The sequence below is a fragment of the Pelodiscus sinensis genome, chromosome 24 (genome assembly GCF_052426305.1).
Source record: "Pelodiscus sinensis isolate ZL-2025 chromosome 24, ASM5242630v1, whole genome shotgun sequence".
In the NCBI taxonomy this organism is placed as follows: Eukaryota; Metazoa; Chordata; order Testudines; family Trionychidae; genus Pelodiscus; species Pelodiscus sinensis.
The window spans coordinates 22202411-22229124 of NC_143075.1; the positions used below are offsets into that span (position 1 = coordinate 22202411).

The window sequence follows — 26714 nt, forward strand, 5'->3', positions numbered from 1 at the left end:
CCCGGGCTCCTGCACTGCGCTCCCTGAGCCCTGTTTGGGAGGCAGTCGTCTGTCCAGGGCCCTCGCCCAGGCACCCGTCTCGCTTCCCTCGGGGGGCTCTGCCAGCTGGGTCCTGCGGTTGGCAGCTCCCAGGCATTCCCTGGCCGCCCTTCCCAGCTAAGCGGAGACCCGGCGGTTGAGGCTGGCCTGGGGGGCTGGCTATAGAGCTGGTGACCCAGCCTGGCCTTTGCCTGCCCTGGCTCAGGGAGGGGGCGCCGGCGGGAGTTGTGCAGCTCCCTGCTGAAGTCTTCCTGCCTGGGGGAGGGCTGGCACCCTGCAGGGCCGAGCTGGACCCGAGTGACCCTGCTCTGGGGGGCGACCTGGCCCGTTCCCCGGCCGCACAGGCACCAAGAGGAGCTGTCCTTGGGCAGGCTGTGCCCAGCTCCGGCCTGCAGCGCCCGACCAGCCCCTTGTTTTTGTGGTGAATATGAAATTCCAGCCAGCGGGAACCCAGCCCTTTGCCCCAGGCTGCTCCTTGGCTTCCCGCTGGCTGACCGCCGGCCAGTGGCAGCGGGTCTAGAGCACAGCCGGGCCTGGCGGGAGCACGGGGTACACTTGTAGCCCTGCTCATCGGGGTGATGACTCTGCTGGGTCTCAGCGTTGGCCCTAGCGGCCCCTGCTCCCCTTTGGCCTGTGCTCGGGAGGGCCGGGGGGCTCTGCAGGGGGGTCATAGAGTTGCAATGCAGCGATTGTGCCCGCCAAAGCCCCCTCCGCTGCTCAGCCTGGGCACACCCCACTCCTGTCTCCCCCGGGTCCCTTCCCAGCGGGGGCCGGCCCATGCCCAGTCTGTGCCATGCACGTGCTTCGGGGGGGCTCAGCCAGGCCCCCGTCTGACCGGGCCTGTGGCTGTCTCTCTCTGTGCCTCTCCTCTCCCAGTTTTCTCTCGTCTACAAGGGCTTCTCCCTGCTTCCTGAAAGTGTTTTCTACTGGCAGCTTCCTGGCGCCTTCCTGGGGGACAAGGTAACGGCGCTAGTGCGGGAGGTCGGAATGGGGGCTGGGCTAGCCCCACGGCCTGGAGCAGCCCTGTGACCCCCACCGCCCGCTCGGGACCTGGATCCGGGAGAGGCAGGGCCCCTGGGGCACCCGCCAGGCTCCTAGGAGGGGCCCCACTGTGCCGTGCGGTCGCTCTCCGAGAATCGTTGGAGTGTGAGGACTCCTGGCCAGGAGGGACCCCGTGAGCCGTGTGCCCGGGGCGCCCTGATGGCCGCGAGGCGCAGCCGCCCATAGCACGGCGGTGCCAGCTGCAACCCGCAATACCCGTCAGGCGTGCTACCGCCAGGGCCCTGCTCGCGCCTCGGCCAGGCGGAAACGGCGCCGCAGCTCCGGGCCGACGGCTTCGCCTCGCAGGGAGCGCAGCTCGGGGCAGGAATGGCCGCAAAGCCTCCGGCCACCCCAGACGCTGCCACCTCCTGGGGCCGGCCCGGCTCACCTCTGCTTGGAGGCGCTGCGCTCCCCTGGCCAGGGCAGAGCAGCACTGGGCCCCCTCCGCCCGCGGGCACCGGGCGCATGACGACGCCTCGCTGGCCCCTTGGCCAGTCAGGCCCGGTGGCACTGGGTGCCCTGCGGGGGAGGGGGACAGGCAGGGCAGAGCCTCGCTCCAGCTCTTCTGTGGGGCAGCTGAACCATGAACATTTCAGGGGCAACGCCCCCAAGCTCTGCCCCCCTGGAGCCCTGAGCCAGCCTGACTCCGGGCGGGCATGGGCCACAGGCCTGTCCCCCGGGACCGCCACGCGAGAACGAGCCAAGTGCGTTTCCGGTGGCCAGGGGTAGAGAGTGCCCGGGAATGGGGCGCTCTGGGTGCCGGTGAGAACCCCCCGGGAAATGGGGCGCTCTGGGTGCCGGTGAGAACCCCCCGGGAATGGGGCGCTCTGGGTGCCGGTGAGAACCCCCCGGGAATGGGGCGCTCTGGGTGCCGGTGAGAACCCCCCGGGAATGGGGCGCTCTGGGTGCCGGTGAGAACCCCCCGGGAATGGGGCGCTCTGGGTGCCGGTGAGAACCCCCCGGGAATGGGGCGCTCTGGGTGCCGGTGAGAACCCCCCGGGAATGGGGCGCTCTGGGTGCCGGTGAGAACCCCCCGGGAATGGGGCGCTCTGGGTGCCGGTGAGAACCCCCCGGGAATGGGGCGCTCTGGGTGCCGGTGAGAACCCCCCGGGAATGGGGCGCTCTGGGTGCCGGTGAAAACCCCCCGGGAATGGGGCGCTCTGGGTGCCGGTGAGAACCCCCCGGGAATGGGGCGCTCTGGGTGCCGGTGAAAACCCCCCGGGAATGGGGCGCTCTGGGTGCCGGTGAGAACCCCCCGGGAATGGGGCGCTCTGGGTGCCGGTGAGAACCCCCCGGGAATGGGGTGTATGAGAAAACCCCCCTGGGAAATGGAGCACGCCGGGTGCCAGTGAAAAACCCCAAGAAATGGGGCACTCCAGGTGCCAGTTAACACCCCCTCCCAGGGAAATGGGGTGTGCCAGGTGCTGGTGAGAATCCCCCCCCGGAAATGGGGTGCTGGTCTGGGACCCGCCGCTGGCCTCGTGGCCCCTGCAGGCCGCCGGTGCCCACTGGGGTTGGGCGTCTTCCTGAGTACTCGCCCCATGGCACAGGGCTCCTGGCGGCGTGGCAGCCCCGGCTGAGGGGCAGTGGCCCAGCTGTCGGGCGCCTGAGGAGACGGAGCCCCCAGGCTGATGCTGTGGGGCCGGTTTCTGCCCACTGCCGCCCGGGGCAGACTGGGGAGGGAGGGGCACAGAGCTGCCCCCTGCCAGGCGGGACTGCTGCAGCCTGACCCGTTGTCTTGCTTTCCCAGGTCGGCTCCTACGGCGGGCGGCTGCGCTACACGCTCTCCTACAGCGCGGGGGGCAGGAGCGCCCCCCTGCCGGACGCCGACGTGCAGATCATGGTGAGGGATCAGGGAGCCGCAGCAGCGTGGGGGCCTGCGGGCTACAGGGCTGCCCCGCAAGGGAAGCGGGCTGCCTAGGACGGGGGGGGGCTTCATGGGTGATGGGCTAGACTGGGTGCAGGGCTGGAATAGCAGGGGGCTGGGATGGTCGGGCACGGGCAGAGCCGGGGGAGGGGGCTGGGCGGGGGGCAGGGAACAGAAGCCAGAGCAGGCTCAGGGGAAGGGGCCTTGGGGGAGCAGGCCGGGTGCAATGGCTGGGTGCGCAGGGAGCCGGAGGAGGGGGCGAGGGCGCGAGGGGACGGGAGCAGAAACCTGGGGGGTGCGGGCCAGGCAGCCGAGGGCAGGGCCCGGAGGGAGCCGGAGACTGGCGCGAAGGAGTGGGGGGCAGGGCGGCGCTGGCCTCGTGTGGGGCGGGCAGCAGAGCCCAGGCCGTGGGTCTGACTGGCCTGCCCCTTGCTGTCCCTGCAGGGCAACGACATCACCCTGGTGGCTTACCAGCCCGCACTGCCGCCCCGGGAACCCCGCAGCTTCGAAATCGTCTTCCAGGAGGTGAGGGCGTGGCTCGCGTGGCCCTGCCCTGCCGGCGCGGCACCTCCCCCGCCCCCCGACCTGCTCCCGGCCACACCCAGCCGGCATGGCACCTCCCCTGCTCCCGGCCACGCCCAGCTGGCACAGCACCTCCCCCGACCTGCTCCCGGCCACACCCAGCCGGCACGGCACCTCCCCCACCCCCCGACCTGCTCCCGGCCACGCCCAGCCGGCACGGCACCTCCCCCGACCTGCTCCCGGCCACGCCCAGCCGGCACGGCACCTCCCCCGACCTGCTCCCGGCCACGCCCAGCCGGCACGGCACCTCCCCCGACCTGCTCCCGGCCACGCCCAGCCGGCGTGGCACCTCCACCGCCCCCCCCCCCCGACCTGCTCCCGGCCACGCCCAGCCGGCACGGCACCTCCCCCGACCTGCTCCCGGCCACGCCCAGCCGGCGTGGCACCTCCACCGCCCCCCCCCCCGACCTGCTCCCGGCCACCCCAGCCGGCGCGGCACCTCCCCCGCCCTCCCGACCTGCTCCTGGCTACGCCCAGCCGGCACGGCACCTCCCCCAACCTGCTCCTGGCCACGCCCAGCCGGCGCGGCACCTCCCCCGCCCTCCCGGCCTGCTCCCAGCCACGCCCAGCTGGCACGGCACCTCCCCCACCCCCTCGACCTGCTCCTGGCTACGCCCAGCCGGCATGGCACCAACCCTGGCTGAGACCGGCCCTGCCGGCGCGGGGGTGACTCTGCTCCCCCCTGCCCTGCCCTGCCCTGCCCTGCCCTGTGGGTGTGGCACTGCCCCCGCCTTCTCCGGTCCTGCCCTGCCAGCACGGTACCAACCCTGCCCCCCCCAGCCTTGCCAGCAGGTTTGTTTCCACCTCCCCCGCATCCATTTCACGGGCATGGTGCCAGCCCCCACCTCACGGGCGTGGGAAGACCTCCAGCATGGTACTGCCCCCACCCCCATCTTCCGGCATCCTCCTGCCCCTCCTCAGACCACTGCGCCCCGCTCCCACCCGTGCCCCCTAGAGCAGCTCTGGGCCTGGGGAGGGGCTGTGGGGCTCCGGGCTCCTCGGGGCTGGAGCTGCTGGTGCCCCCATGCCAGGGTCTGTGCCCCGAGGGGCTGGGCTGGTCTCCTTCCTGGTGAGCCAAGGTGCGTGGCGCCAGCACGTGGGTTCCCCGCCAGAGCCCTGCCCGGCCTCACTGCCCCTCCCCACAGCAACACTGGCAGCGGCCCGACGGGCAGCCTGCCACCCGGGAGCACCTGATGATGGCGCTGGCCGACCTGGACGAGATCCTCATCCGCGCCACCTACGCCACCGACATGGTGTGGGCCAGCATCGCCGGGGTCAGCCTGGAGACCGCGGAGCCCGCCCACGGCGGCCTGCCCCGGGCGCTGGAGGTGGAGGAGTGCCGCTGCCCGCCGGGCTACCGCGGCCTCTCCTGCCAGGTGAGGTGCCCCTCGCTGCCCCCCCGGCGTGGGCCGGGCTTTGCCCGCGGGGCCGAGGCCCGGCGGCTGCACGGCAGGTGACGCGTCTCTCCCCGCAGGACTGCGCCGCCGGCTACACGCGCACGGGGGGCGGCCTGTACCTGGGGCACTGCGAGCTGTGTGAGTGCAACGGCCACTCGGACGCCTGCCACCCCGAGACGGGCGCCTGCTCGGTGAGTCCCGGCTCCGCCTGCCCCCGCCGGAGCCAGGCCCGGGCTGCTGGGAGAGGGGCCCCACGTAGCTCCGGCCCTGCCCTCCGCCCCGGGCGGGCCCTGCCCCCACGCTCTGAGCTCTGCCCCCTCCCCGCAGCTGGGCCTGCCCCCCGCACTGTGAGCTCTGCCCCCTCCCCGCAGCTGGGCCTGCCCCCCGCACTGTGAGCTCTGCCCCCTCCCTGCAGCTGGGCCTGCCCCCCGCACTGTGAGCTCTGCCCCCTCCCTGCAGCTGGGCCTGCCCCCCCCACTGTGAGCTCTGCCCCCTCCCCGCGGCTGGGCCTGGCCCCCCAACTGTGAGCTCTGCCCCCTCCCTGCGGCTGGGCCTGCCCCCCGCACTGTGAGCTCTGCCCCCTCCCCGCGGCTGGGCCTGCCCCCCGCACTGTGAGCTCTGCCCCCTCCCTGCAGCTGGGCCTGGCCCCCCCCCCACTGTGAGCTCTGCCCCCTCCCTGCAGCTGGGCCTGGGCCCCCCCCCCACTGTGAGCTCTGCCCCCTCCCCACGACTGGGCCTGGCCCCCCCCCACTGTGAGCTCTGCCCCCTCCCTGCAGCTGGGCCTGGCCCCCCCCCACTGTGAGCTCTGCCCCCTCCCTGCGGCTGGGCCTGCCCCCCCCCCCACTGTGAGCTCTGCCCCCTCCCCGCGGCTGGGCCTGCCCCCCGCACTGTGAGCTCTGCCTCCCTCCCCGTGGCTGGGCCTGCCCCCCGCACTGTGAGCTCTGTCCCCCCCCCCACGGCTGGGCCTGGCCCCCCCCCCCACTGTGAGCTCTGCCCCCTCCCCGCGGCTGGGCCTGCCCCCCGCACTGTGAGCTCTGCCCCCTCCCCGCGGCTGGGCCTGCCCCCCGCACTGTGAGCTCTGCCCCCTCCCCGCGGCTGGGCCTGCCCCCCGCACTGTGAGCTCTGCCCCCTCCCCGTGGCTGGGCCTGCCCCCCCCGCACTGTGAGCTCTGCCCCCTCCCCGTGGCTGGGCCTGCCCCCCCCCCACTGTGAGCTCTGCCCCCTCCCCAGAGCTGCTTGCACCACACGGCCGGAGAGTTCTGCGAGCAGTGTGCCCCTGGCTACTACGGCGATGCCACGGCTGGGACCCCCGAGGACTGCCAGCCCTGCGCCTGCCCGCTCACCCACCCGCAGAACCAGTGAGTAGCTGATGCCAGCGGCGGGTGGAGCGTGAGCGTGGCAGCCCCTGGCACGTGCAGGGTTCACAGGCCCCCCAGGCGGTAAAGCGGGTGCAGAGCCGCTGCCGGGGCAGAGCTGGAGTGAGGTGCCAGGCGCTGGCCCCTGCTCTGTTGGCATCTCATCACCAGCCCATGGCTGCTGCCAGCTAGTGATTCCTGGCCGGCCACCCCGGGTGCACGGCCGAGACAGGGTCACCGGTGCCCATGGCGGCTGGGTGGGGGCAGGGGCGGGCGCTGTTCCCGGGATGGGGGGGTACTGGGTGGGGGCAGGGCACTGTTCCCAGGGTGGCTGGGCAGGGATGAGTGCTATTCCCGGGGGAGGGAAGAACTGGGGGGGGGGCGCTGTTCCCGGGGGGGCACTGGGTGGGGGTGGGGCGCTGTTCCCAGGGTGGCTGGGCAGGGATGAGTGCTATTCCCGGGGGAGGGAAGAACTGGGGGGGGGGGGGCGCTGTTCCCGGGGGGGGCACTGGGTGGGGGTGGGGCGCTGTTCCCAGGGTGGCTGGGCAGGGATGGGTGCTATTCCCAGGGGGGGAGGTATGGGGCGGGCGCTGTTCCTGGGGGAGGGGGGAGGTACTGAGTGGGGGCAGGGCGCTGTTCCCAGGGGGGCACTGGGTGGGGGCGGGGCGCTGTTCCCGGGGGGTACTGGGCTGGAGGGGGGCTGTTCCCAGGACAGTCCTGGGGCGGCAGAGGCCAGGCCGCTCAGGGCTCTCTCCCTGCAGGTTCTCGCGGACGTGTGAGAGCCTGGGGGCGGGCGGGTACCGCTGCACTGCCTGCGAGCCCGGATACAGCGGCCAGTACTGCGAGCAGTGAGTCTGCCCCCGGCCGGCCGGGCTTCCCTTCTGTGTCCTGGTGCCGTGTGATAAGCTCTTGCCCCCGCTTTCTGTTTTTAATCTGTGTGGGGCCTAGGGGAAGAGGCGGGGAAGGGGTGGGGGCAGGGCCTAGGGGAAGGGGTGGGGGCGGGGTCTAGGGGAAGAGGCGGAGCAGGGGTGGGCAGGGCCTAAGGGAAGAGGGAGGGATGGGGTGGGGGCGGGGCCTAGGGGAAGGAGTGGGGCGGAGTCTAGGGGAAGAGGTGGAGCAGGGGTGGGGGCGGGGCCTAAGGGAAGAGGCGGGGAAGGGGTGGGGGCGGGGCCTGGGGAAGAGGCGGGGAAGGGGTGGGGGTGGGGGCGGGGCCTAGGGGAAGAGGCGGAGCAGGGGTGGGCAGGGCCTAAGGGAAGGGGTGGGGGTAGGGCCTGGGGGAAGAGGCAGGGAAGGGATGGGGGCGGGGCCTGGGGAAGAGGCAGGGAAGGGGTGGGGGCAGGGCCTAGGGGAAGGAGTGGGGCGGAGTCTAGGGGAAGAGGTGGAGCAGGGGTGGGGGCGGGGCCTAAGGGAAGAGGCGGGGAAGGGGTGGGGGCGGGGCCTGGGGGAAGAGGCGGAGTTGGGGGCGGGGCCTCTGGGGTCAGTGGTACCTTCTCTTACCTCCCAGCTGGCCTAGGAGGGCCATGGACCCCCGCCCCCATTGCCCTGGGACCCTGAGGGGCTGCGCGCCCAGGGCCGTACCTGCTTTCCACGCTCCGGGTCCCAGCCCTGCGTCCCCGCGCGCCCTCCCCTCTGCCAGTGCCCCTCAGCGCCCGGCCCCGCTGCACCCCGGGCTCCTCAGAGCGGGCTTCCCCTCCTGCCCACTGAGCCGGGGTGCTGCCTGCGCCCCCCCGCAGGGCCCCTCACCCTCTGTCCTGCTCCCGCAGGTGCGCACCAGGCTACGTGGGGAACCCCAGCGTGCGGGGGCAGAAGTGCCTGCCCGTGGGTAAGTGCAGGGGGACCAGGGCTCTTGCCCCGGTCTAGGGTCCCTAGTGGTGATGGGCCCCGGTCCCGGGAGCCACACCCCGCGCGCCGGGCTGCTGGACGCAGGCAGGGCTTGGAGCGAGGCGTCCAGGGCGGATGTGGGGCCGAGGCACGGGTAGAGTCCCTTCCCCCCAGCGGCCGTGGCTCGGTGGCGTCCAACCCGTGCCCCCCCTCCCCACCCCCCCGCTCCAGGCCAGTCAGGGCGGGTGCCAGTGCCCTCGGGGGGGGGGGGGGGTGCTGCTCTGTCATCCCACCCCCCTGGAAAAGCTTTGCTGGGGGGCAGCCTGGGGAGAGGGGCCTCCAGCTGGGAGGACGGGACGGGGCGTCCCTGGGCAAACAGGCTCCAGGCTGCCGTGTGCAGATCGATTGGTGCCCACCCCTCGCTGCCACGGGGCGGCCCGTTCCCGGCGGGGGTCCAGCGACCCCTTCCAAAAAGCAGTGGCCGGGGGGGACACAGGGCGCTCGGGGTTCCAGCAGGGGTCAGCAGAGCAGTGGGCCTGGCTGGGAGCCGGCAGAGGGCCCAGCCCTTCGCTGCCCACCCACGGTGGGTGCAGAGCAGGGTGTGGGTTGGCTGGGCTCCTGCCCCACAGCCCTGGCGGGGCCCTTTGCTCTCACACCGGGGGGATTCCCTTGTCGAGGGCTCCGCTCCCCCAGGCTGACGGCCCCTGCTCTCCTCCCCCAGACCGAGCCCCCTTCGTGGTCCGAGTCCACCCTCCCAAGACCACGGTGTCGCAGGGGGGCCAGGTGACCCTGCGCTGCCAGGCCAGCGGCCGCCCGCCCTATTCCTTCTCCTGGGCGCGGGAGGATGGGCGCCCTGTGCCCAGCACCGCCCAGAGCCGGGGGCAAGGTAAGAGCGGGGCACGGGGGGCACCGGGGATGGCAGCCGAGCTGTGGTGCCAGGCGGGGCCAGCGCGGCCCCTGGCGCACGAGGCGTGCGTCTGCCGCCCCCTGTGCCCGGAGGGGGAGGCCAAGGTCCAGGCACTGCCTCTGCCTCGACGGGTAGCTGTGAGGGGCAGGGCAGCCATTTGCAGAGCGCGCCCCTCGCACGCCTGCTGCCTCGGGGGGCCCCGGCCACTCGGACACGCACCCAGAGCTCGGTAACCGCAGCAGGGCGGGCGGGGGAGCTGGGGCCCGGGCCACGGAGGGTCTCGGGCTGTGGGGAGCAGGGGGGGGTTAGCGGGTTGGTACTGGGGCTCCCTGTGCCCAGAGCAATGGGGGAAGTGGGACCCAGCGTGGGGACAGGCCCACGGACTCGGGGACACTCGGGGCCGGGCAGGCTGTCACTCAGGCGGCCCGATGGAGAGGATGCACCGGGGTTGGTGAGGACACTCCAGCCTGGTGCAGATGTGGCCCCTCGAGACCTGAGCAGGCCAGGAGCTCAGCTGGGTGCGCCCCTAGCCGCAGCGCCCCGAGCCCCACGCAGGGGTCTGCGCGCCCCCTCGGGGCTGGGGAGATGTGTCCCCTGGCTGGAAGCTGCGGGAGACAGAGACAGGATCCCCCAGCCAGCTCCCCCAGGCCTGGGGACCGTCTCCCTGGCTGCCAGGGCCCCTCGGGCGCACGCTCGGCGCGTGGCGGGCCGTGGCTGGGCCTCACGCGTCCCTCGTCCCGGCCACAGGAGAGGAGCTGCACTTCCCCAGCATCCAGCCCTCCGAGGCCGGCGTGTACGTCTGCACCTGCCGCAGCCTGCAGCACAGCAACGCCAGCCGGGCCGAGGTCGTCGTCACAGGTGAGTGGCGCTGGCTCGCCCTCGCCGTGGGGCAAGGGGGGGCCTAGGCCAGCACGGGGCAGCTCTCCGGGCCACGGCGGGGAGCCGACATCCTCCGCTGTCGTGCCCTGCCCACAGCATCGCCGGGAAAGAGGCCGAGCGAGTGGCACTGCTGCCTCGTACCCCGACCGCCGCCCTCCCTCAGGCTGGGGCAGCGAGACCTGTCGGGGGAAGCAGGGTCTGCCTGGGCTCCGGGGATGGGCAGGTCTTCCTGAGGCTGGGCAGGGTCTGCGTGCAGGGGGCCGGGGCTTGAGGAGAGGGCGGGGTCAGGGAACCGAGGGCGGGGCCAGGGACCTGAGGGCGGGGCCAAGGTTGGGATTGGGAGGTCTTGGCGAGGAAGAGCCGAGAAGAAAACGTGAACGCGTCCCTCGCACCCCAAGCGTTGCTCAGCGCTGCCCTCCACTGCCTGGCCCTGGCCCAGAGGCACCATTAGCCCCTCGCGGCAGGGCCGGGCGCTGCAGGGCGTGTGGGCAGGACTCTCACGTCTCCCTGTGGGCGCAGAGGCCCCCAGCAAACCCATCACGGTGACCGTGGAGGAGAAGAGGTTCCAGAGCGTGAAGCCAGGAGCTGACGTCACCTTCGTCTGCACGGCCAAGAGCAAGGTGAGGGCTGGGCCGGGCAGCGGGGCTGGGCCGGGCAGCGGGGCTGGGCCGGGCAGCGGGGCTGGGCCGGGCAGCGGGACGGGGCTGGGCAGCGGGGCTGGGCCGGGCAGCGGGACGGGGCAGGGCAGCGGGGCTGGGCCGGGCAGCGGGACGGGGCAGGGCAGCGGGGCTGGGCCGGGCAGCGGGACGGGGCTGGGCAGCGGGGCTGGGCCGGGCAGCGGGACGGGGCAGGGCAGCGGGGCTGGGCTGGGCAGCGGGACGGGGCAGGGCAGCAGGGCTGGGCTGGGCTGGGCTGGGCCGGGCAGCGGGACGGGACGGGGCAGGGCAGCGGGGCTGGGCTGGGCCGGGCAGCGGGGCTGGGCTGGGCCGGGCAGCGGGGCTGGGCCGGGCAGCGGGACGGGGCAGGGCAGCGGGGCTGGGCTGGGCTGGGCTGGGCAGCGGGGCTGGGCCGGGCAGCGGGGCTAGCCCAGGTGTCAGCTGGCTGGGCCGTGGCCTACGGGCCTCCCCCCGGGCCCTTCCCCCGCTGGGCACCGCACAGACACACCCGGTCTCTGCAGACCGGCACAGGGCCGTAGGGCTCGCACCCGGCACGGCACAGCAACCAGCGACTGCCCAGCCAGAGGGTCCAGGGCCACCAGACGGACAGCCCCCGCCACGTCACACAGCCGAAGCGCTGTGCCTGCACCGGGGGCCATGGGCAGCTGGCCCGGCTCGCCCCACGCCTGCCTGCATCCCGCCGGGGCTGCTGGGGCCCACGTGCCCAGCTGGCCTGACAGACGCTGGCAGGGAGCCCTTCACCCAGCCCAGAGTCCGAGCAGGGCCGATGCCCAGCTGGTGCCGGCAGGGCAGAGCAGGGCTCCCCGCAGCCGACCCCTCCCATCAATGTCCCAGCAGGGAGCAGAGCAGCCAGGCAGGGGCTCCCTTCCCATGCTGCCTTCAGTGATGTGCCCCTCACCATGGCCTTGAGGCACCTCTCCTGCATGCTGCCACCCCCTGGGCATCGGGCAGGGGGCAGTGGCCCTGCAGGGAAGCAGGTTTATTAGCTCGGGGTCAGCTCCTCGTCGTTGTCCCCCGAGAGCCTCCCTGAAGGCGTCTCCCTGGGACGCCCCCCTCCCATGGCCCTGTCTCTGCTCCCGCAGTCGCCGGCCTACACGCTGGTCTGGACGCGACAGAACCAGGGCAAGCTGCCGCCCCGCGCCATGGACTTCAACGGCATCCTCACCCTGCGCAGCGTGCAGCCCGAGGACGCCGGCACCTACGTCTGCACCGGCTCCAACATGCTGGCCATGGCCGAGGGCACCGCCACGCTGCACGTGCAAGGTGCGCAGCCCGGGGGCGCCACTGGCGCTACAGCCCCTGGCTCCCGGCTCCCTCCTCTGAACGTGCTCCGGGCGCCGCTCCATGGGCAGAGGGGGCCTGGGCAGGTAGTGAGGCCTGGCTGTCGGCGCCCTGCCGTCGATCCACACGTTCCAGGAGCCGCCCGGCCAGTGCCCCCGTGTCAGCGCTGCCAGGCCAGGCCCCGCGCTCAGCCCGGGCGCTAGAGCTGCTCGGCGCCCCCCGGGGCACGTTCCTGGGTGAGCGGGGCTCACGCTCAGTCCCCTGCCTTGCCCCGCAAGCTGGGGGTAATGGAGCGGCCGAGCTGCAGAGCCTCTGCCAGGAGCAGCTGCAGGGGTCGTGGCCAGCCACGGTTTAGGCGCTGTGAAAGCAGCGTGGAGCCTTGATCCGGGGGGGGGGGAGTGAAGGGAAGAGCTTCAGCCCAGACAGCCCACTTTTTGGAACCAGAAACAGACCCCCCTCCCCCCGGCATAGAGCAGAACTCCCCAACCCCTGCCCCCCGCCTGGCACTGAGTGGGCCCACCCTGCAAGGAGCGGAACCCCCCAACCCCTGTCCCCTGCCTGGCACTGAGTGGTCCTCCCCAGTGCCACCGCTCAGTACAGAGCAGCCCCTGGGTCCCCCCACCCAATACAGAGCGGGCTCCCACCTGGCCTAATGGGTCCCCCTGGCATCCCCAGCCGGCACAGAGCAGGCCCCCCCCAGCCGGCACAGAGCAGGCCCCCCCCAGCCAGCACAGAGCAGGCCCCCCCGCCCCCAGGGCCCGCCCGGCACAGAGCAGGCCCCTCCCTCCCAGGCCCCGCCCAGCACAGAGCGGCCCCCCCCAGACGGCACAGAGTAGGCCCCCCCCCAGGGCCCACCCGGCACAGAGCAGGCCCCCCCCAGCCGGCACAGAGCAGGCCCCCCCGCCCCCAGGGCCCACCCGGCACAGAGCAGGCCCCCCCCCAGGGCCCACCCGGCACAGAGCAGGCCCCCCCCAGCCGGCACAGAGCAGGCCCCCCCCGCCCCCAGGGCCCACCCGGCACAGAGCAGGCCCCCCCCCCAGGGCCCGCCCGGCACAGAGCAGGGCCCCCCCAGCTGGCACAGAGCAGGCCCCCCCCCCAGGGCCCACCCGGCACAGAGCAGGCCCCCCCCAGCCAGCACAGAGCAGGCCCCCCCCCCAGGGCCCGCCCGGCACAGAGCAGGGCCCCCCCAGCCAGCACAGAGCAGGCCCCCCCCCCAGGGCCCGCCCGGCACAGAGCAGGCCCCCCCCCCCCCAGGCCCGCCCGGCACAGAGCAGGCTCCCCCGCCCCCAGGGCCTGCCCGGCACAGAGCAGGCCCCCCCCAGGGCCCGCCCGGCACAGAGCAGGCCCCCCCCAGCCGGCACAGAGCAGGCCCCCCCCCCCCAGGGCCCGCCCGGCACAGAGCAGGCCCCCCCCAGCCGGCACAGAGCAGGCCCCCCCCCCAGGGCCCGCCCGGCACAGAGCAGGCCCCCCCCCAGCCGGCACAGAGCAGGCCCCCCCCCCAGGGCCCGCCCGGCACAGAGCAGGCCCCCCCCAGCCGGCACAGAGCAGGCCCCCCCCCCAGGGCCCGCCCGGCACAGAGCAGGCTGTCCCAGAGCCCCCTGGCACAGTTCCGGACTCGGACGTGCAGCAGGCCGGCTCTGGTGCCCTGGGCCGCCCGGGCAGCGCTGCGTTGCGGGGAACAGGCCGGGCGTCTGGGGACCGGGGCTGGACTGAGGAAACTCTGCTCTGCCTGCAGCCCCGTCGAAGACACAGATGTTTTATGGGCCCATCGAAGTCATGGAAGGCCACAGACCCTGTGAGTTGGCCTGGCGCGTGCTCCTCCCCCGCTGCTGCTCCTTGTGCCCCCCACGTAGGCAGGGCTGGGGGGGAGACCTCGGGGCAGAGCGGGGGCGGGGCCTCGGGGGGGCCCACAAAAGGCTAATCTGGCCCTGAGGCACCGTGCCTGGGTCCTCTGGCCACACGGCGCCGAGCTGGCGGGCTCAGAGCCGAGCCGCGTGCCACGGGGCCAGGGGTGGCAGGTTGAGGGCTTGGGGCTCGGGCCCGGCTGCGGCGTCTCGCAACCCCTCCTGTCCTGGCCGCGGGCCTCTGAGAGCCGGCCCGTGGCGCAGCGCTGCATGCCGGGGGGGCGCCGGCCCGGGCCCTGCACGCGCTCCGGACCGACCAGACACGGCGCTCTGGGCAGAGCCGGGGCTGCCCGACCGGGCCAGGGCCTCTGCTCCGCCTTGAGCCACAATTAACGGGCTGTCCCTCCTGCCACAGCGTCCCCCGCCGTCCTGCCCACCGCCACCATCGAACCCGCGCAGCTGACGGTGCAGCCAGGCCAGCCGGCCGAGTTCCGCTGCATTGCCACCGGCAGCCCCCCGCCCACCGTGGAGTGGCTGGGTAGGTGCAGCCGGCTGGGAGACCCTGGGGGAGCCTGGGGAGGGGGCCGCACCTCCCGCCTGGGCGGGTCCCGTTACCCGGGCCGGGCGGAGGCCGAGGGAGGAGGCGACGGTGGCCTGTGGCCATAAGAGGCAGGTATCGGCCAGGAAGGGCTAACTAAGCCCCTGGTAAGCCCCACCCCTGCCCGCCCCTCTCCCTGGTGCTAGCTGGGCCACTGTTCCCTCCAGGGGCTTGGCCGGGGGGCCCAGGACTTGTCTGGCCATGGGGGGTGAGGGGTGACTAGGGGGCTCCGGTGGGGAAGGGCTGAGGGCAGCTGGGGTGGGGCCTGTGGCCGGGCAGATAGCAGGCTGCTGCAGTCACTGGGACTGGCCACTAGATGGCAGCACACTCACAGGTACCCCTTGGAGTTACCTGCTCCAGGCACCGGGGCCGGGATGCGTGGCCGTGCCGTGCCGGGGGCTGCCAGTCCGGGATGCGTGGCCGTGCCGTGCCAGGGGCTGCCAGTCCGGGATGCGTGGCCGTGCCGTGCCAGGGGCTGCCAGTCCGGGATGCGTGGCCGTGCCGTGCCGGGGGCTGCCAGTCCGGGATGCGTGGCCGTGCCGTGCCGGGGGCTGCCAGTCCGGGATGCGTGGCCGTGCCGTGCCAGGGGCTGCCAGTCCGGGATGCGTGGCCGTGCCGTGCCAGGGGCTGCCAGTCCGGGATGCGTGGCCGTGCCGTGCCGGGGGCTGCCAGTCCGGGATGCGTGGCCGTGCCGTGCCGGGGGCTGCCAGTCCGGGATGCGTGGCCGTGCCGTGCCGGGGGCTGCCAGTCCGGGATGCGTGGCCGTGCCGTGCCGGGGGCTGCCAGTCCGGGATGCGTGGCCGTGCCGTGCCGGGGGCTGCCAGTCCGGGATGCGTGGCCGTGCCGTGCCGGGGGCTGCCAGTCCGGGATGCGTGGCCGTGCCGTGCCGGGGGCTGCCAGTCCGGGATGCGTGGCCGTGCCGTGCCGGGGGCTGCCAGTCCGGGATGCGTGGCCGTGCCGTGCCGGGGGCTGCCAGTCCGGGATGCGTGGCCGTGCCGTGCCGGGGGCTGCCAGTCCGGGATGCGTGGCCGTGCCGTGCCGGGGGCTGCCAGTCCGGGATGCGTGGCCGTGCCGTGCCGGGGGCTGCCAGTCCGGGATGCGTGGCCGTGCCGTGCCGGGGGCTGCCAGTCCGGGATGCGTGGCCGTGCCGTGCCGGGGGCTGCCAGTCCGGGATGCGTGGCCGTGCCGTGCCGGGGGCTGCCAGTCCGGGATGCGTGGCCGTGCCGTGCCGGGGGCTGCCAGTCCGGGATGCGTGGCCGTGCCGTGCCGGGGGCTGCCAGTCCGGGATGCGTGGCCGTGCCGTGCCGGGGGCTGCCAGTCCGGGATGCGTGGCCGTGCCGTGCCGGGGGCTGCCAGTCCGGGATGCGTGGCCGTGCCGTGCCGGGGGCTGCCAGTCCGGGATGCGTGGCCGTGCCGTGCCGGGGGCTGCCAGTCCGGGATGCGTGGCCGTGCCGTGCCGGGGGCTGCCAGTCCGGGATGCGTGGCCGTGCCGTGCCGGGGGCTGCCAGTCCGGGATGCGTGGCCGTGCCGTGCCGGGGGCTGCCAGTCCGGGATGCGTGGCCGTGCCGTGCCGGGGGCTGCCAGTCCGGGATGCGTGGCCGTGCCGTGCCGGGGGCTGCCAGTCCGGGATGCGTGGCCGTGCCGTGCCGGGGGCTGCCAGTCCGGGATGCGTGGCCGTGCCGTGCCGGGGGCTGCCAGTCCGGGATGCGTGGCCGTGCCGTGCCGGGGGCTGCCAGTCCGGGATGCGTGGCCGTGCCGTGCCGGGGGCTGCCAGTCCGGGATGCGTGGCCGTGCCGTGCCGGGGGCTGCCAGTCCGGGATGCGTGGCCGTGCCGTGCCGGGGGCTGCCAGTCCGGGATGCGTGGCCGTGCCGTGCCGGGGGCTGCCAGTCCGGGATGCGTGGCCGTGCCGTGCCGGGGGCTGCCAGTCCGGGATGCGTGGCCGTGCCGTGCCGGGGGCTGCCAGTCCGGGATGCGTGGCCGTGCCGTGCCGGGGGCTGCCAGTCCGGGATGCGTGGCCGTGCCGTGCCGGGGGCTGCCAGTCCGGGATGCGTGGCCGTGCCGTGCCGGGGGCTGCCAGTCCGGGATGCGTGGCCGTGCCGTGCCGGGGGCTGCCAGTCCGGGATGCGTGGCCGTGCCGTGCCGGGGGCTGCCAGTCCGGGATGCGTGGCCGTGCCGTGCCGGGGGCTGCCAGTCCGGGATGCGTGGCCGTGCCGTGCCGGGGGCTGCCAGTCCGGGATGCGTGGCCGTGCCGTGCCGGGGGCTGCCAGTCCGGGATGCGTGGCCGTGCCGTGCCGGGGGCTGCCAGTCCGGGATGCGTGGCCGTGCCGTGCCGGGGGCTGCCAGTCCGGGATGCGTGGCCGTGCCGTGCCGGGGGCTGCCAGTCCGGGATGCGTGGCCGTGCCGTGCCGGGGGCTGCCAGTCCGGGATGCGTGGCCGTGCCGTGCCGGGGGCTGCCAGTCCGGGATGCGTGGCCGTGCCGTGCCGGGGGCTGCCAGTCCGGGATGCGTGGCCGTGCCGTGCCGGGGGCTGCCAGTCCGGGATGCGTGGCCGTGCCGTGCCGGGGGCTGCCAGTCCGGGATGCGTGGCCGTGCCGTGCCGGGGGCTGCCAGTCCGGGATGCGTGGCCGTGCCGTGCCGGGGGCTGCCAGTCCGGGATGCGTGGCCGTGCCGTGCCGGGGGCTGCCAGTCTGGGATGCGTGGCCGTGCCGTGCCGGGGGCTGCCAGTCCGGGATGCGTGGCCGTGCCATACCAGGGGGCTGCCAGTCCGGGATGCGTGGCCGTGCCATACCAGGGGGCTGCCAGCCCGTGGGGGGGCGGGCTGTGCTAGGCCGGGTGCTGAGACAGGGCACTGACTGCTCCATCTCTCTGCAGGAGGCCGGGCCGGCGTCATAGCCCGCAAGGCCATGGTGCAGGGAGGGACGCTGCGCTTCCCCGCCGTGGAGCCTGCGGACGAGGCAGAGTACCTGTGCCGTGTGCGCAACAGCGCTGGGCAGCACGTGGCCCGGGCCTTCCTGCAAGTGCACAGTACGTCCCCAGGGCCAGCCCCCCTCCATGGAGCGCTGCAGCCCCGGCCCCTGGCTCCCAGAGGCGAGAGCCCCCCCAGGCGCTGGCTCCAGACACAGGCACTGCCCAGGCGCCAGGCCGTGGCCTCGTCTCGTGAGCAAGAGCAGCGCCGCAGGCTGGGCTAGTGGTTAGAGCAGCGGCTTTGGCGCCAGCGAGTGCTTGTTCCTGGCCAGGGCAGGTTAGGTGTGTGCTCGTGGCCTGCTCCAGGGCCAGAAGGTTTCCCTCTGTGGTGTCTGCAGGGGACCAGCTCTGGCGCTCGAAGGGGTGTCACGGGGTGTGGAGGAGACCCTGGGCCCGTCCCCCCCTCCCCCCGCAGCCAGACGTGACTCTTAGCCGGCAGGGAGAACAGAAGGTGTATTGGTGGACAGGGATGCGCTGTAGCACCGACTTGCTGTGACAGGAACCAGGAGCGGCCAGCACCATCCATCTCGGGGACAGGGGGACCCAGAGCCTGGGCCTGGCCTCCCCCAGCCGGGACAGCTCACCCCTCCCAGCCCTGCCCCCTCCTCTGTTCAGACTCCTAGGCAGGTGTCACCTGGCTGCTCCCCCCGCCCAGGCTCGGGTTAGCGGATTGTTGGGTACGAGCACGATGAGGCCGCCGCACCCACCGTTCTCATCCTCCGCCGGGTGCCGGTGCAGTGCCCAGGGAAACTGAGGCACACGCCCAGGGTCAAAGCAGCCTGACCAAGCCAAGACAGCAAGCATGGTCCCTGCTTTGTCGCCAGGGACGGTGCAGGACCTGGCTCGCTGCGCAGGCACCTTGCGCCCCGCATGGCCGGTTCCTCGGCTTGCTGTGAAGTTTTGAGTTTAGTGCCCCAGACAGGGCCTGTGCCCGGGGGTGGGGCCTCCCTGCTCCCCAGGCTACTGCAAGCGGCCTCCCCCAGCGGCCTTTGGGAAGTGGATTTGAGACGAGCAGGCCATGAGCTGCCGGGCAGAGCGCTCGCGCACCCGAATGGCCCCCGTGTGGAGGCCCACCTGGAGCAGGCCAGGCCTTCGGCAGGCTCTTCTGCATCTGGGCCTGCTGCGAGGTGGCCCGGGCGCGTCCCCAGCGTGGCTCGGCCGTGGGTCCGTTGCCATGGGCCCGAGAGGACACGGGTGCAGCAGAGCAGGGCTTGAAGCTGCACAGCTGTGAACTCCCACCAGGGGCGCTGCTGGTCGCCCGCTGTGGGGCATTCACGGGCAGAACAGGCAGCGCCCTGTCCCGCAGCTGCAGCTCCCATCCACCCCCGCCCTCCTCCCTCACGGACACAGTTTCTGGCAAGGAGGGGCTGAGGATGGAGGAGCTGGCAGGGCCCCTTGTACGGCGCGGTATGGCACCCCGGGGGCAGCCAGAGCCGCTCCCATACGGCTAGTGCTGAGGGAAAATCTTCCCGCCCCAGGCAGGGGGCGAGCACGTGCCCGCCGCGTGGAATGGCCGTGAGCAGCACAGCTCAGAGAACACCACTCGCTCCCTGCGCGCTTGGGATGGGCACGGGGGTCTGTGCCTCAGTTTCCCCAGCTGTGAAATAAAGGGAGGATGAGCTAGACTCAGCCCCATTGTAGGAATGACTGTAAGGCACCTTTGAACCTTGGGGAGGGGGGTGGTGTGTACCACTGTCAGCGTCCGGGGGGCAGAGGTCGGCACGTACCATGGACAGTGCCCAGTGGGGGGGCAGGGCTCGGCGTGTACCACAGACAATGCCTGGGGGGCAGGGGTCGGTGCATGCCACGGATAGCACGGGGGGGCAGGGCTCGGTGCGTGCCACGGACAGCACCGGGGGGGGCAGGGGTCAGTGTGTGCCACGGACAGCACCGGGGGGGGCAGGGGTCGGTGCGTGCCACGGACAGCACCGAGGGGGGCAGGGGTTGGTGCGTGCCACGGACAGCACCGGGGGGGGCAGGGGTCGGTGCGTGCCACGGACAGCACCGGGGGGGGCAGGGGTCGGTGCGTGCCACGGACAGCACCGGGGGGGGGGCAGGGGTCGGTGCGTGCCACGGACAGCACCGGGGGGGGCAGGGGTCGGTGCGTGCCACGGACAGCACCGAGGGGGGGCAGGGGTCGGTGCGTGCCACGGACAGCACCGGGGAGGGCAGGGGTCGGTGCGTGCCACGGACAGCACCGGGGGGGGCAGGGGTCAGTGCATGCCACGGACAGCACCGAGGGGGGGCAGGGGTCGGTGCGTGCCATGGATAGCACGGGGGGGGCAGGGGTCGGTGCGTGCCACGGACAGCACCGGGGGGGGCAGGGGTCAGTGCATGCCACGGACAGCACCGAGGGGGGGCAGGGGTCGGTGCGTGCCACGGACAGCACCGGGGGGGGCAGGGGTCGGTGCGTGTCATCCACGGTGCTCTGGGGAGGGGCAGGGCAGACAGGTGGGGTCCCCTTGCCAGGCTGGCCCTGCTGTAGGCTCCCAGGCCTGCCCGGACCCTGCAGCTCTGCCCTGCTGCCTGTTTGCAGGTGCCAGCACCCCGCAGGTGCAGGTGAGCCCGGAGCGGACAGAGGTGCAGGAGGGCAGCACGGTGAGACTGTACTGCAGAGCAGCCGGCTCCCCCACGGCCACCATCACCTGGGAGAAACAAGGGGGCAGCCTCCCATCCCAGGTAAAGCAGAACTCCCGGGGCAGGGCCGGGCTCGGGGTGTACGCTGAAGCAATAAGGCTTGCAACCAGGTGTGGGGCCTGGCAGGCTGGGGGGCGCTGTGGGTTGGGGGGTGGCCCTGGCAGGCGGGGGGCTGCTGTGGGTTGGGGGGTGGGGCCCGGCAGGCTGGGTGGCGCTGTGGGTTGGGGTATGGGGCCCAGCAGGCTGGGGGGTGCTGTGGGTTAGGGGTGCCCCAGCAGGCTGGGGGCGCTGTGGGTTGGGGGTGCTCCAGCAGGCTGGGGGCGCTGTGGTTTGGGGTGCCCCAGCAGGCTGGGGGCGCTGGGGGTTGGGGGGTGCTGTGGGTTGGGGGTGCTGTGGGTTGGGGTGCCCCGGCAGGCTGGGGGCGCTGTGGGTTGGGGGGCGCTGTGGGTTGGGGTGCCCCGGCAGGCTGGGGGCGCTGTGGGTTGGGGGGCGCTGTGGGTTGGGGGTGCTCCAGCAGGCTGGGGACGCTGTGGTTTGGGGTGCCCCAGCAGGCTGGGGGCGCTGGGGGTTGGGGGGTGCTGTGGGTTGGGGGTGCTGTGGGTTGGGGTGCCCCGGCAGGCTGGGGGCGCTGTGGGTTGGGGGGCGCTGTGGGTTGGGGTGCCCCGGCAGGCTGGGGGCGCTGTGGGTTGGGGGTGCCCCGGCAGGCTGGGGGCGCTGTGGGTTGGGGTGCCCGGCAGCCTGGGGGCGCTGTGGGTTGGGGGTGCTGGGGGTTGGGGTGCCCGGCAGGCTGGGAGCGCTGGGGGTTGGGGTGCCCCACAGCCTGGGGGCGCTGGGGGCGGCCTGAGGCTGGGTGAGACCCCATGGGGCTGCGGCCCGGGGCTGGGGCGCTCCCCACTGCTTTAGGCGCCTTTGGCTGGGCCCCCGCGGGGCCAGGACTTTGCTGCTGGCTCCAGCCCCCAGCCGCTTCCCACACCAGGCTGGTCACAGGGGGGCCTTGCAGACTCTCCCCAGGCCACGCATGCGCCCCCCCCGCTGCCCCCCCGCCCCCCCTCCCCCGTCACTCTGCTGCCCTCTCTCTGCCAGGCTCTCTCTGCCCCTGGCTTCCTTCACTTCCAAGGCTCCAGCCTGCAGGAGATCCGGCAGCGGCTCCAGGAGCTCCGGCAGGTAGCCGGCTTGTGCTTGTGCTTGGCCTGGCACCAACCTCCTGCTTCCCCTGCTGCTCCCAGCCTTGGCCCCCCAGCTCATCCACCCCCCTCGCTCCTCTCGCTGTCCCCGTCCTCACTCACATCTGCCCAGCTGGGCAGGGGGTGGGCTGCAGGGCAGGCCCGCAAGTGAGACGTCCAGTGTGCAGGAGGGGCTCAGGGCTGGGGCAGCGGGTTGAGGTGGGCGAGGGGGTTCGGGGAGGGGTTAGGATGCGGGAGGTTCAGGCGTGGGGCAGCGGGTTGAGGTGGGGGAGGGGTTAGGATGCGGGAGGTTCAGGCGTGGGGCAGCAGGTTGAGATGGGGGAGGGGTTAGGATGCGGGAGGCTCAGGCGTGGGGCAGTGGGTTGAGGTGGGGGAGGGGGTTCGGGGGAGGGGTTAGGATGCGGGAGGCTCAGGCGTGGGGCAGCGGGTTGAGGTGGGGGAGGGGGTTCGGGGTGTGGGCTTTGGCCCGCTTACCTGGGGTGTCTCCCAGAAGCAGGTGGCCTGTGGAAGGGGGCTCCCTCGGGTCCCAGCCAATGGGAGCGGCAGGGCAGGTGCTTGGTGGGGGGCAGCACGCGAAGCCTCGGCCGCCCCTGCCCCCAGGAGCTGGGCACCCCAACGGCTTCTGGGAGCAGCGCAGAGCCAGGGCAGGGACCCCCCCTTAGCCCCACTGGGCCCCCCCCCCGGTGCATTTCTAGCAGCTTGGTCAGTGGTGCAAACCGGGAAGTGGCAACCCTGCCTGCCCCCTGAGGAACAGCCTGGCAGTGGGGTCCCGCTGTGCCCTCCAGCCCCCCTGCCTGGGCTGCCCCACAATGCTTTGCAAGTGCCACGCAGCACACCCCGGCAGGCCCTGCTATCAGCACGACAGCGCGGGAAGCTGCCCCCCAGCCAGATGCCCCTTGGGGCTCCAGCTGCTCCCCGCCTGCACCCCAGAGCTGTGCCTGGCAGCGTGTGCTGGCTGCCAGCCCGGCCTGCGCACACTCGGCTGCGATTCCCCGGCGGGGCCCAACGCCACTGGCTGAGGGGACACACGAAGCCAGTGTCTCAGTGACCGGGCAGGTGGCAGGCACCCAGGCTCAGACATCAAAGCCGGGCGCAGTCTGAATCCGAAAGCCTGTGACACCCAAGTGCTGGGCGGCGCCCTCCCTTCCTGCCCTGGCCGCGGGGAGGTTCCCTTTGCAGCACGGCCAGCCTCCCCCGCGGCTCTCTCCGGTTTGGGGGGCACGGGGCAGCCCAGCGCCTCCAGCCCCTGATCAGGAGGCTCCAGGCAGGGGATCCGAGGCTCCGGGGCCTGGCCAGACAGTCCAGGAAACAGGATGGGGAGTTTCCCAGGCCCCGGGGGGGGGACACCTGTTTGCCTGGAGTCAGAGCAGCGGAGGGGCTGGCTGGGCACCAGGGGCCGTGCGGAGGCTCTGCAGCCGGAGCGCCCCCACTTGTGCATCCGTGCACAAGCCGCCCCGTCAGCCCTGGGGAGGCGACTGCAGGTCGGCAGCGAAACCTCTGAGCCTCCCGGCCGGTCGCTGGCCAGTGTAGCCCCTTCCCCGGAGGGTGCTGGGAGCCTTCTGTGCTCCCTCGCTAACGGGTCTGCGCCGCCTGCGCAGCAACATCCCGGTGCGGCCTGCTCCCAGTGGCACCGGCGGGGGCAGAGCCGTGGCTCCCAGGAGTGTCCCTGTGCGTGTGGGATCTCCCCTGGCGGGGCGGGGGTGGGACAGACCGTCGTTATCGGACAGCCATGCAAACGGGCTGCCAGGGGGCTGCCTGCAGTCCGGCGTCCCCGTGGCCAGGACCACGGACAAACCACCAGGAGCCTGCATGGCCACCTGGCTGCAGCACGGTCGTCTGGGCGCGCCAGCGGGGCCTCCCCGCCCTGACCGCTCTCCCGCTGTGTCCGCAGTCCCGCTCGGAGCGCGCCGACATCGCCACGCTGGTGATCCCCGACATCACGCCCGCCGACAGCGGGGTCTACCTGTGCGTCGGGACGAGCCCCGCCGGCGTGGGCCGGGCCCGCCTCGAGGTGGTGGTGCTGCGAGGTAGGGATCGTGGCCCTTGCCTCAGCTCCAGCGCTTCCCTCCAGCTGCCAGGACTTTCACAGGAGGCCTGCCCCCTTAGCCGGGGTGGGAGGGGGGAGCAGGAGCCGGGGTCTGCCCTGAGCCCGGACTCTGGCCGGAGAGCGGCCCGTGTGCAGCCCTGCCTCCCTTGAGCGCTGGTTCTGATTCCAGCCGGGGGGCCTTCAGGGGAGCCTGGCAGCAGCCCAGCTGGGCTGGGGATTCGCCCGCAGTCGCTCTGGGCTGAGCCCACATGGCCGGCAGCATCAGGATGTGGAGCTGCCTGGCTCGGGTGCCGGGGCTGGGACGGAGGGTGGCACGGCCGGTGCGGCTGCTCGAGGGAGCCGGGCTCCTGGGATCCCAGCAGCGCTGGCGCCAGAGGGCAGCTCCTGACCCCTCCACCTGTTCCCCGCAAGGCTCCTGGGACAGGCCAGGTGTCTCCAGCCTTTGGCCTGGGGGTGCAGGAGTCCCCAAGAGGCAGCGTTGCCGTGGGCGGGCTGACCCGTCCGCTCTGTGCCTGCGGGGCCTGTCCTTGGGCACGAGGGCCTGGGGGCTGCACCGTGTCCCCAGCAGGCGAGGCGCCAGCCCTTCCGTGGCCCCGAATCGGCTGGGCGTGGCTTGGTGGCTAACCTGTACCTCCCCCCCCGGCTCCTCCAGCCTCGCACGCGGTGGCCCCCGTCCGCATTGAGGCCTCCTCCTCCGCCGTCGCCGAGGGACAGACCCTGGACCTGAACTGCCTCGTCGCAGGCCAGGCGCCCGCCTCGGTCACGTGGTACAAGCGGGAGGGAGCCCTGCCCGCCCGGCACCAGGTACGGCTGAAGGAAATGGGCGTGGCTCCCCGTGTGGAGTCTCTTGGGTCCTGGCCACGTGCGTGTGGCTCCGAGGCGTTTCCTTCTCCCGGGCAGCTGTCGGTCCCAGACCGGGCTGCAGGAAAGAGAGGCCGGCAGGTCTCTGGCCGGGCCCCAGCGAGTCCCTGGGATCTCCAGCGGGGAAGGGGGCTGAGGGTTACGTCAGGGCTGGTTTCTTCCCCCTTGCATTCCCTCTCCCCCCCAGGTCTCCGGCTCCCGCCTGCGCATCCCCCAGGTCTCGGCAGCTGACTCGGGCGAGTACGTCTGCCGCGTCAGCACCGGCGCCGGCACCCGCGAGGCCTCTGTCCCGGTCACTGTCCAGCACGTGGCCGGCTCCCCCCAGGGTACGTCTGAGCCGTGCCAGCTGGCTGGGGCTCCCTGCGCTTGCTCCCCTGGCCCCGGGGCTCCCTGGGGGCGCTGCGCTGGCCTCCCATGCGGGCCTGGGGGACGTGCTTCCCAGACCCTGCCTCGCCCCCTGCGGACACTGCCCCCTTGCCTTCCCGCGGACCGGTGTCTCCGGCCGGCTCCTGGCTGCGTGCCCAGGGCGAGCACAGGCTGCAGAGCGCGGGCCGCAGGGACCCTCTCCGGGCACAACTGGGCAGCACTGGGGCTGCTCTCTGGGGGCAAGAGACCCCCCAAGTGGATCTTCACTGGCAGGTGAAGTGCGACCCTGGGCTGCCCTCTCCTCTGGGTGTCACCCTGAGGTCCATGCTGCCGGCTGGGCACCCCCGTCCCTGGCTTTACCCATTGCTGGGGGGTCCTGGCCCCTCCCCCAGCCCAGCTTTCGGGGAGCTGTGTCCTTGGCACCACCCCCCGCTCTGCCCTTCCAGCGTCCCCCGTCCAGATCGAGGCCTCCTCCTCCGCCGTCGCCGAGGGACAGACCGTGGACCTGAACTGCCTCGTCGCCGGCCAGGCGCCCGCCACGGTCACCTGGTACAAGCGGGGGGGCGCCCTGCCGGAGGGCCACCAGGTAGGGAGCCGTGGGGGGCCAGGCTGGGGCGGGGGCCTGTGTCGGGGGATTCCGGGCGGATCAGCGACTCCATGGCGCTGCCTCTGGCTCCCTGCCCCATTGCCCAGCTTACCCACAATACCTTGCTCCCCAGCCCTGCCCCAGGAGCTGTGGCATCATGGCGTGGGGATGGCCAGCCCCCCAGGAAAGGCAAACCAGCGGCTCCCCAGCCCGTGTGAGGAAAGGCCACGCTCTCTTGTAGCACCACTGGGCCGGGCCGGCCTGGCTCGCCGCGCCGCTTGGAGCTAACGGGTGGGGCGTCCCCGGCTGGACGGGCCGTCGGGCTCCCTCGGGCTGGGCCGGCCCTGCCTCGGCGGCGCTGCGCCCACCCTTTCACAGGCCGTGCGCCCTTCCCCGCAAGCGAGGGTGCTCCGACGTCCCGGCCCGTCCATTGCCCCACGCTCGGGGGGGAGGCTGCCTGGGGCGCAGGCTGGGGTCACCTCCGTTCCCTCCTCTCACAAAGCCCCGTTCCCGCCAGGTCTCTGGCTCCCGCCTGCGGCTGGCCCGGGTCTCGGCGGCCGACTCGGGCGAGTACGTCTGCCGCGTCGGCGCCGGCACCGGCACCCAGGAGGCCTCCATCATCATCACCATCTACCGCATCCCCGGCTCGCCCTACTGTGAGTGAGGGCAGTGCCTGGCCAGCCCTGGCTTCGGGTTCAGGGCAGCTGGGAGGCCCGGCGGGAGGCGCGGGGCTGAGGCGGGTCTCATCTCCCAGGAGCGGAAGGAATCCCCTGGGCTGGCTGTCGCCATGAAAGGGGCTCACCGCCCAAGCCAGGGGCCCAGTGCCTGGTCCCCAGGCACGCAGCCGTGGGGCCAATCTCCCTGCAGGCCACTGAGGCGAGGGGGGCCCGTCTGTGGGCTGCCGGGGGCCGAGGCACGGCTGTTCTAGCCCCACCTCCGCCCTCGCGCGCCGCGCGTTGCTCCCCTCCCTGCCTCAGGCTCCCGGTCTGGCCGGCTCCGCTCCGTCCTGCCACGCCTGCATTGGCAGCGGCTCCGTGTCCGGGCCCCGTGCCCGGCAGCCATGGGGCACAGAGCTCCCCCGAGCCCAGCGGCGGGCTCTGCTGATGGGGCCTCTGCTCCAGCCGGGGGGCAGGGGGAGGGTTACCTGCTCCGGCACGTGGTCCGTCTCCAGCTCCTCTGCTGTGTGAGGGGACCTCCCCCCAGCTCTAATTCCCGCCCCCCCGGCCTCCTCCAGCCTCGGGCGCGGAGCCCCCCGTCCGCATCGAGTCCTCCTCGTCCTCCCTCGCCGAGGGGCAGACCCTGGACCTGAGCTGCCTCGTCGCGGGCCAGGCGCCCGCCTCGGTCACGTGGTACAAGCGGGGGGGCGCCCTGCCCGCCAGCCACCAGGTAGGCGCCAGACAGGCCGCAGGGGGTCTGGGGGCTCGTTTGGTGCACACGGGCCCGGGACGTCTGGCCTCTCGTCTGTCTCCCCGGGCCCTGGCCGAGGGGCAGCCCAGTCGTGCCCTGGCTGGGATTTCCGCGCCCTGCCGCTGGCCAAGTGGCTTTACCCCCAGAGCTGGTGCCCAAATAAACCTGCCGGTCTCCCGGGTGTCACCGCTCACCTCGCTGCGCTTGGCACCCTGGCTGCTGCCCCCTCGGGCGCAGGGCAGCGGGAAGGTCCTGTCCCCGGGCCACAGGCCAGGAGACTTGCCTGGCTCGGGAGCAGCCCCGCCCCCCCCAGCATGGCAGCCCCATAGCACCCTCCCAGTAGTCACACGGACACCCCATGCCGAACCCCCACGA

At 73.5% G+C, this 26714-nt stretch overlaps 1 protein-coding gene across 19 annotated transcripts in view; it reads left to right on the top strand.

Annotated features, from left to right (window-relative positions):
* The window catches only part of HSPG2 (heparan sulfate proteoglycan 2), a 141723-nt gene that overhangs the window by 85252 nt on the left and 29757 nt on the right, over window positions 1-26714 (top strand). For 8 of the 19 annotated variants that reach the window (XM_089773103.1, XM_089773118.1, XM_089773102.1 and 5 more), the window contains 23 exons: window positions 916-999; window positions 2831-2923; window positions 3392-3472; window positions 4675-4905; window positions 5004-5117; window positions 6156-6283; window positions 7042-7128; window positions 8044-8102; window positions 8823-8987; window positions 9756-9866; window positions 10407-10507; window positions 11647-11827; window positions 13581-13640; window positions 14105-14227; window positions 17159-17311; window positions 19788-19930; window positions 20972-21052; window positions 22964-23099; window positions 23772-23923; window positions 24168-24306; window positions 24793-24932; window positions 25450-25588; window positions 26167-26318. In XM_089773103.1, coding sequence (XP_089629229.1) covers window positions 916-999; window positions 2831-2923; window positions 3392-3472; window positions 4675-4905; window positions 5004-5117; window positions 6156-6283; window positions 7042-7128; window positions 8044-8102; window positions 8823-8987; window positions 9756-9866; window positions 10407-10507; window positions 11647-11827; window positions 13581-13640; window positions 14105-14227; window positions 17159-17311; window positions 19788-19930; window positions 20972-21052; window positions 22964-23099; window positions 23772-23923; window positions 24168-24306; window positions 24793-24932; window positions 25450-25588; window positions 26167-26318 — 2853 coding nt within the window. The remainder of the gene's footprint in view (window positions 1-915; window positions 1000-2830; window positions 2924-3391; window positions 3473-4674; window positions 4906-5003; window positions 5118-6155; window positions 6284-7041; window positions 7129-8043; window positions 8103-8822; window positions 8988-9755; window positions 9867-10406; window positions 10508-11646; window positions 11828-13580; window positions 13641-14104; window positions 14228-17158; window positions 17312-19787; window positions 19931-20971; window positions 21053-22963; window positions 23100-23771; window positions 23924-24167; window positions 24307-24792; window positions 24933-25449; window positions 25589-26166; window positions 26319-26714) is intronic. The other 11 variants (XM_089773119.1, XM_089773120.1, XM_089773121.1 and 8 more) reach the window with 9 other exon arrangements.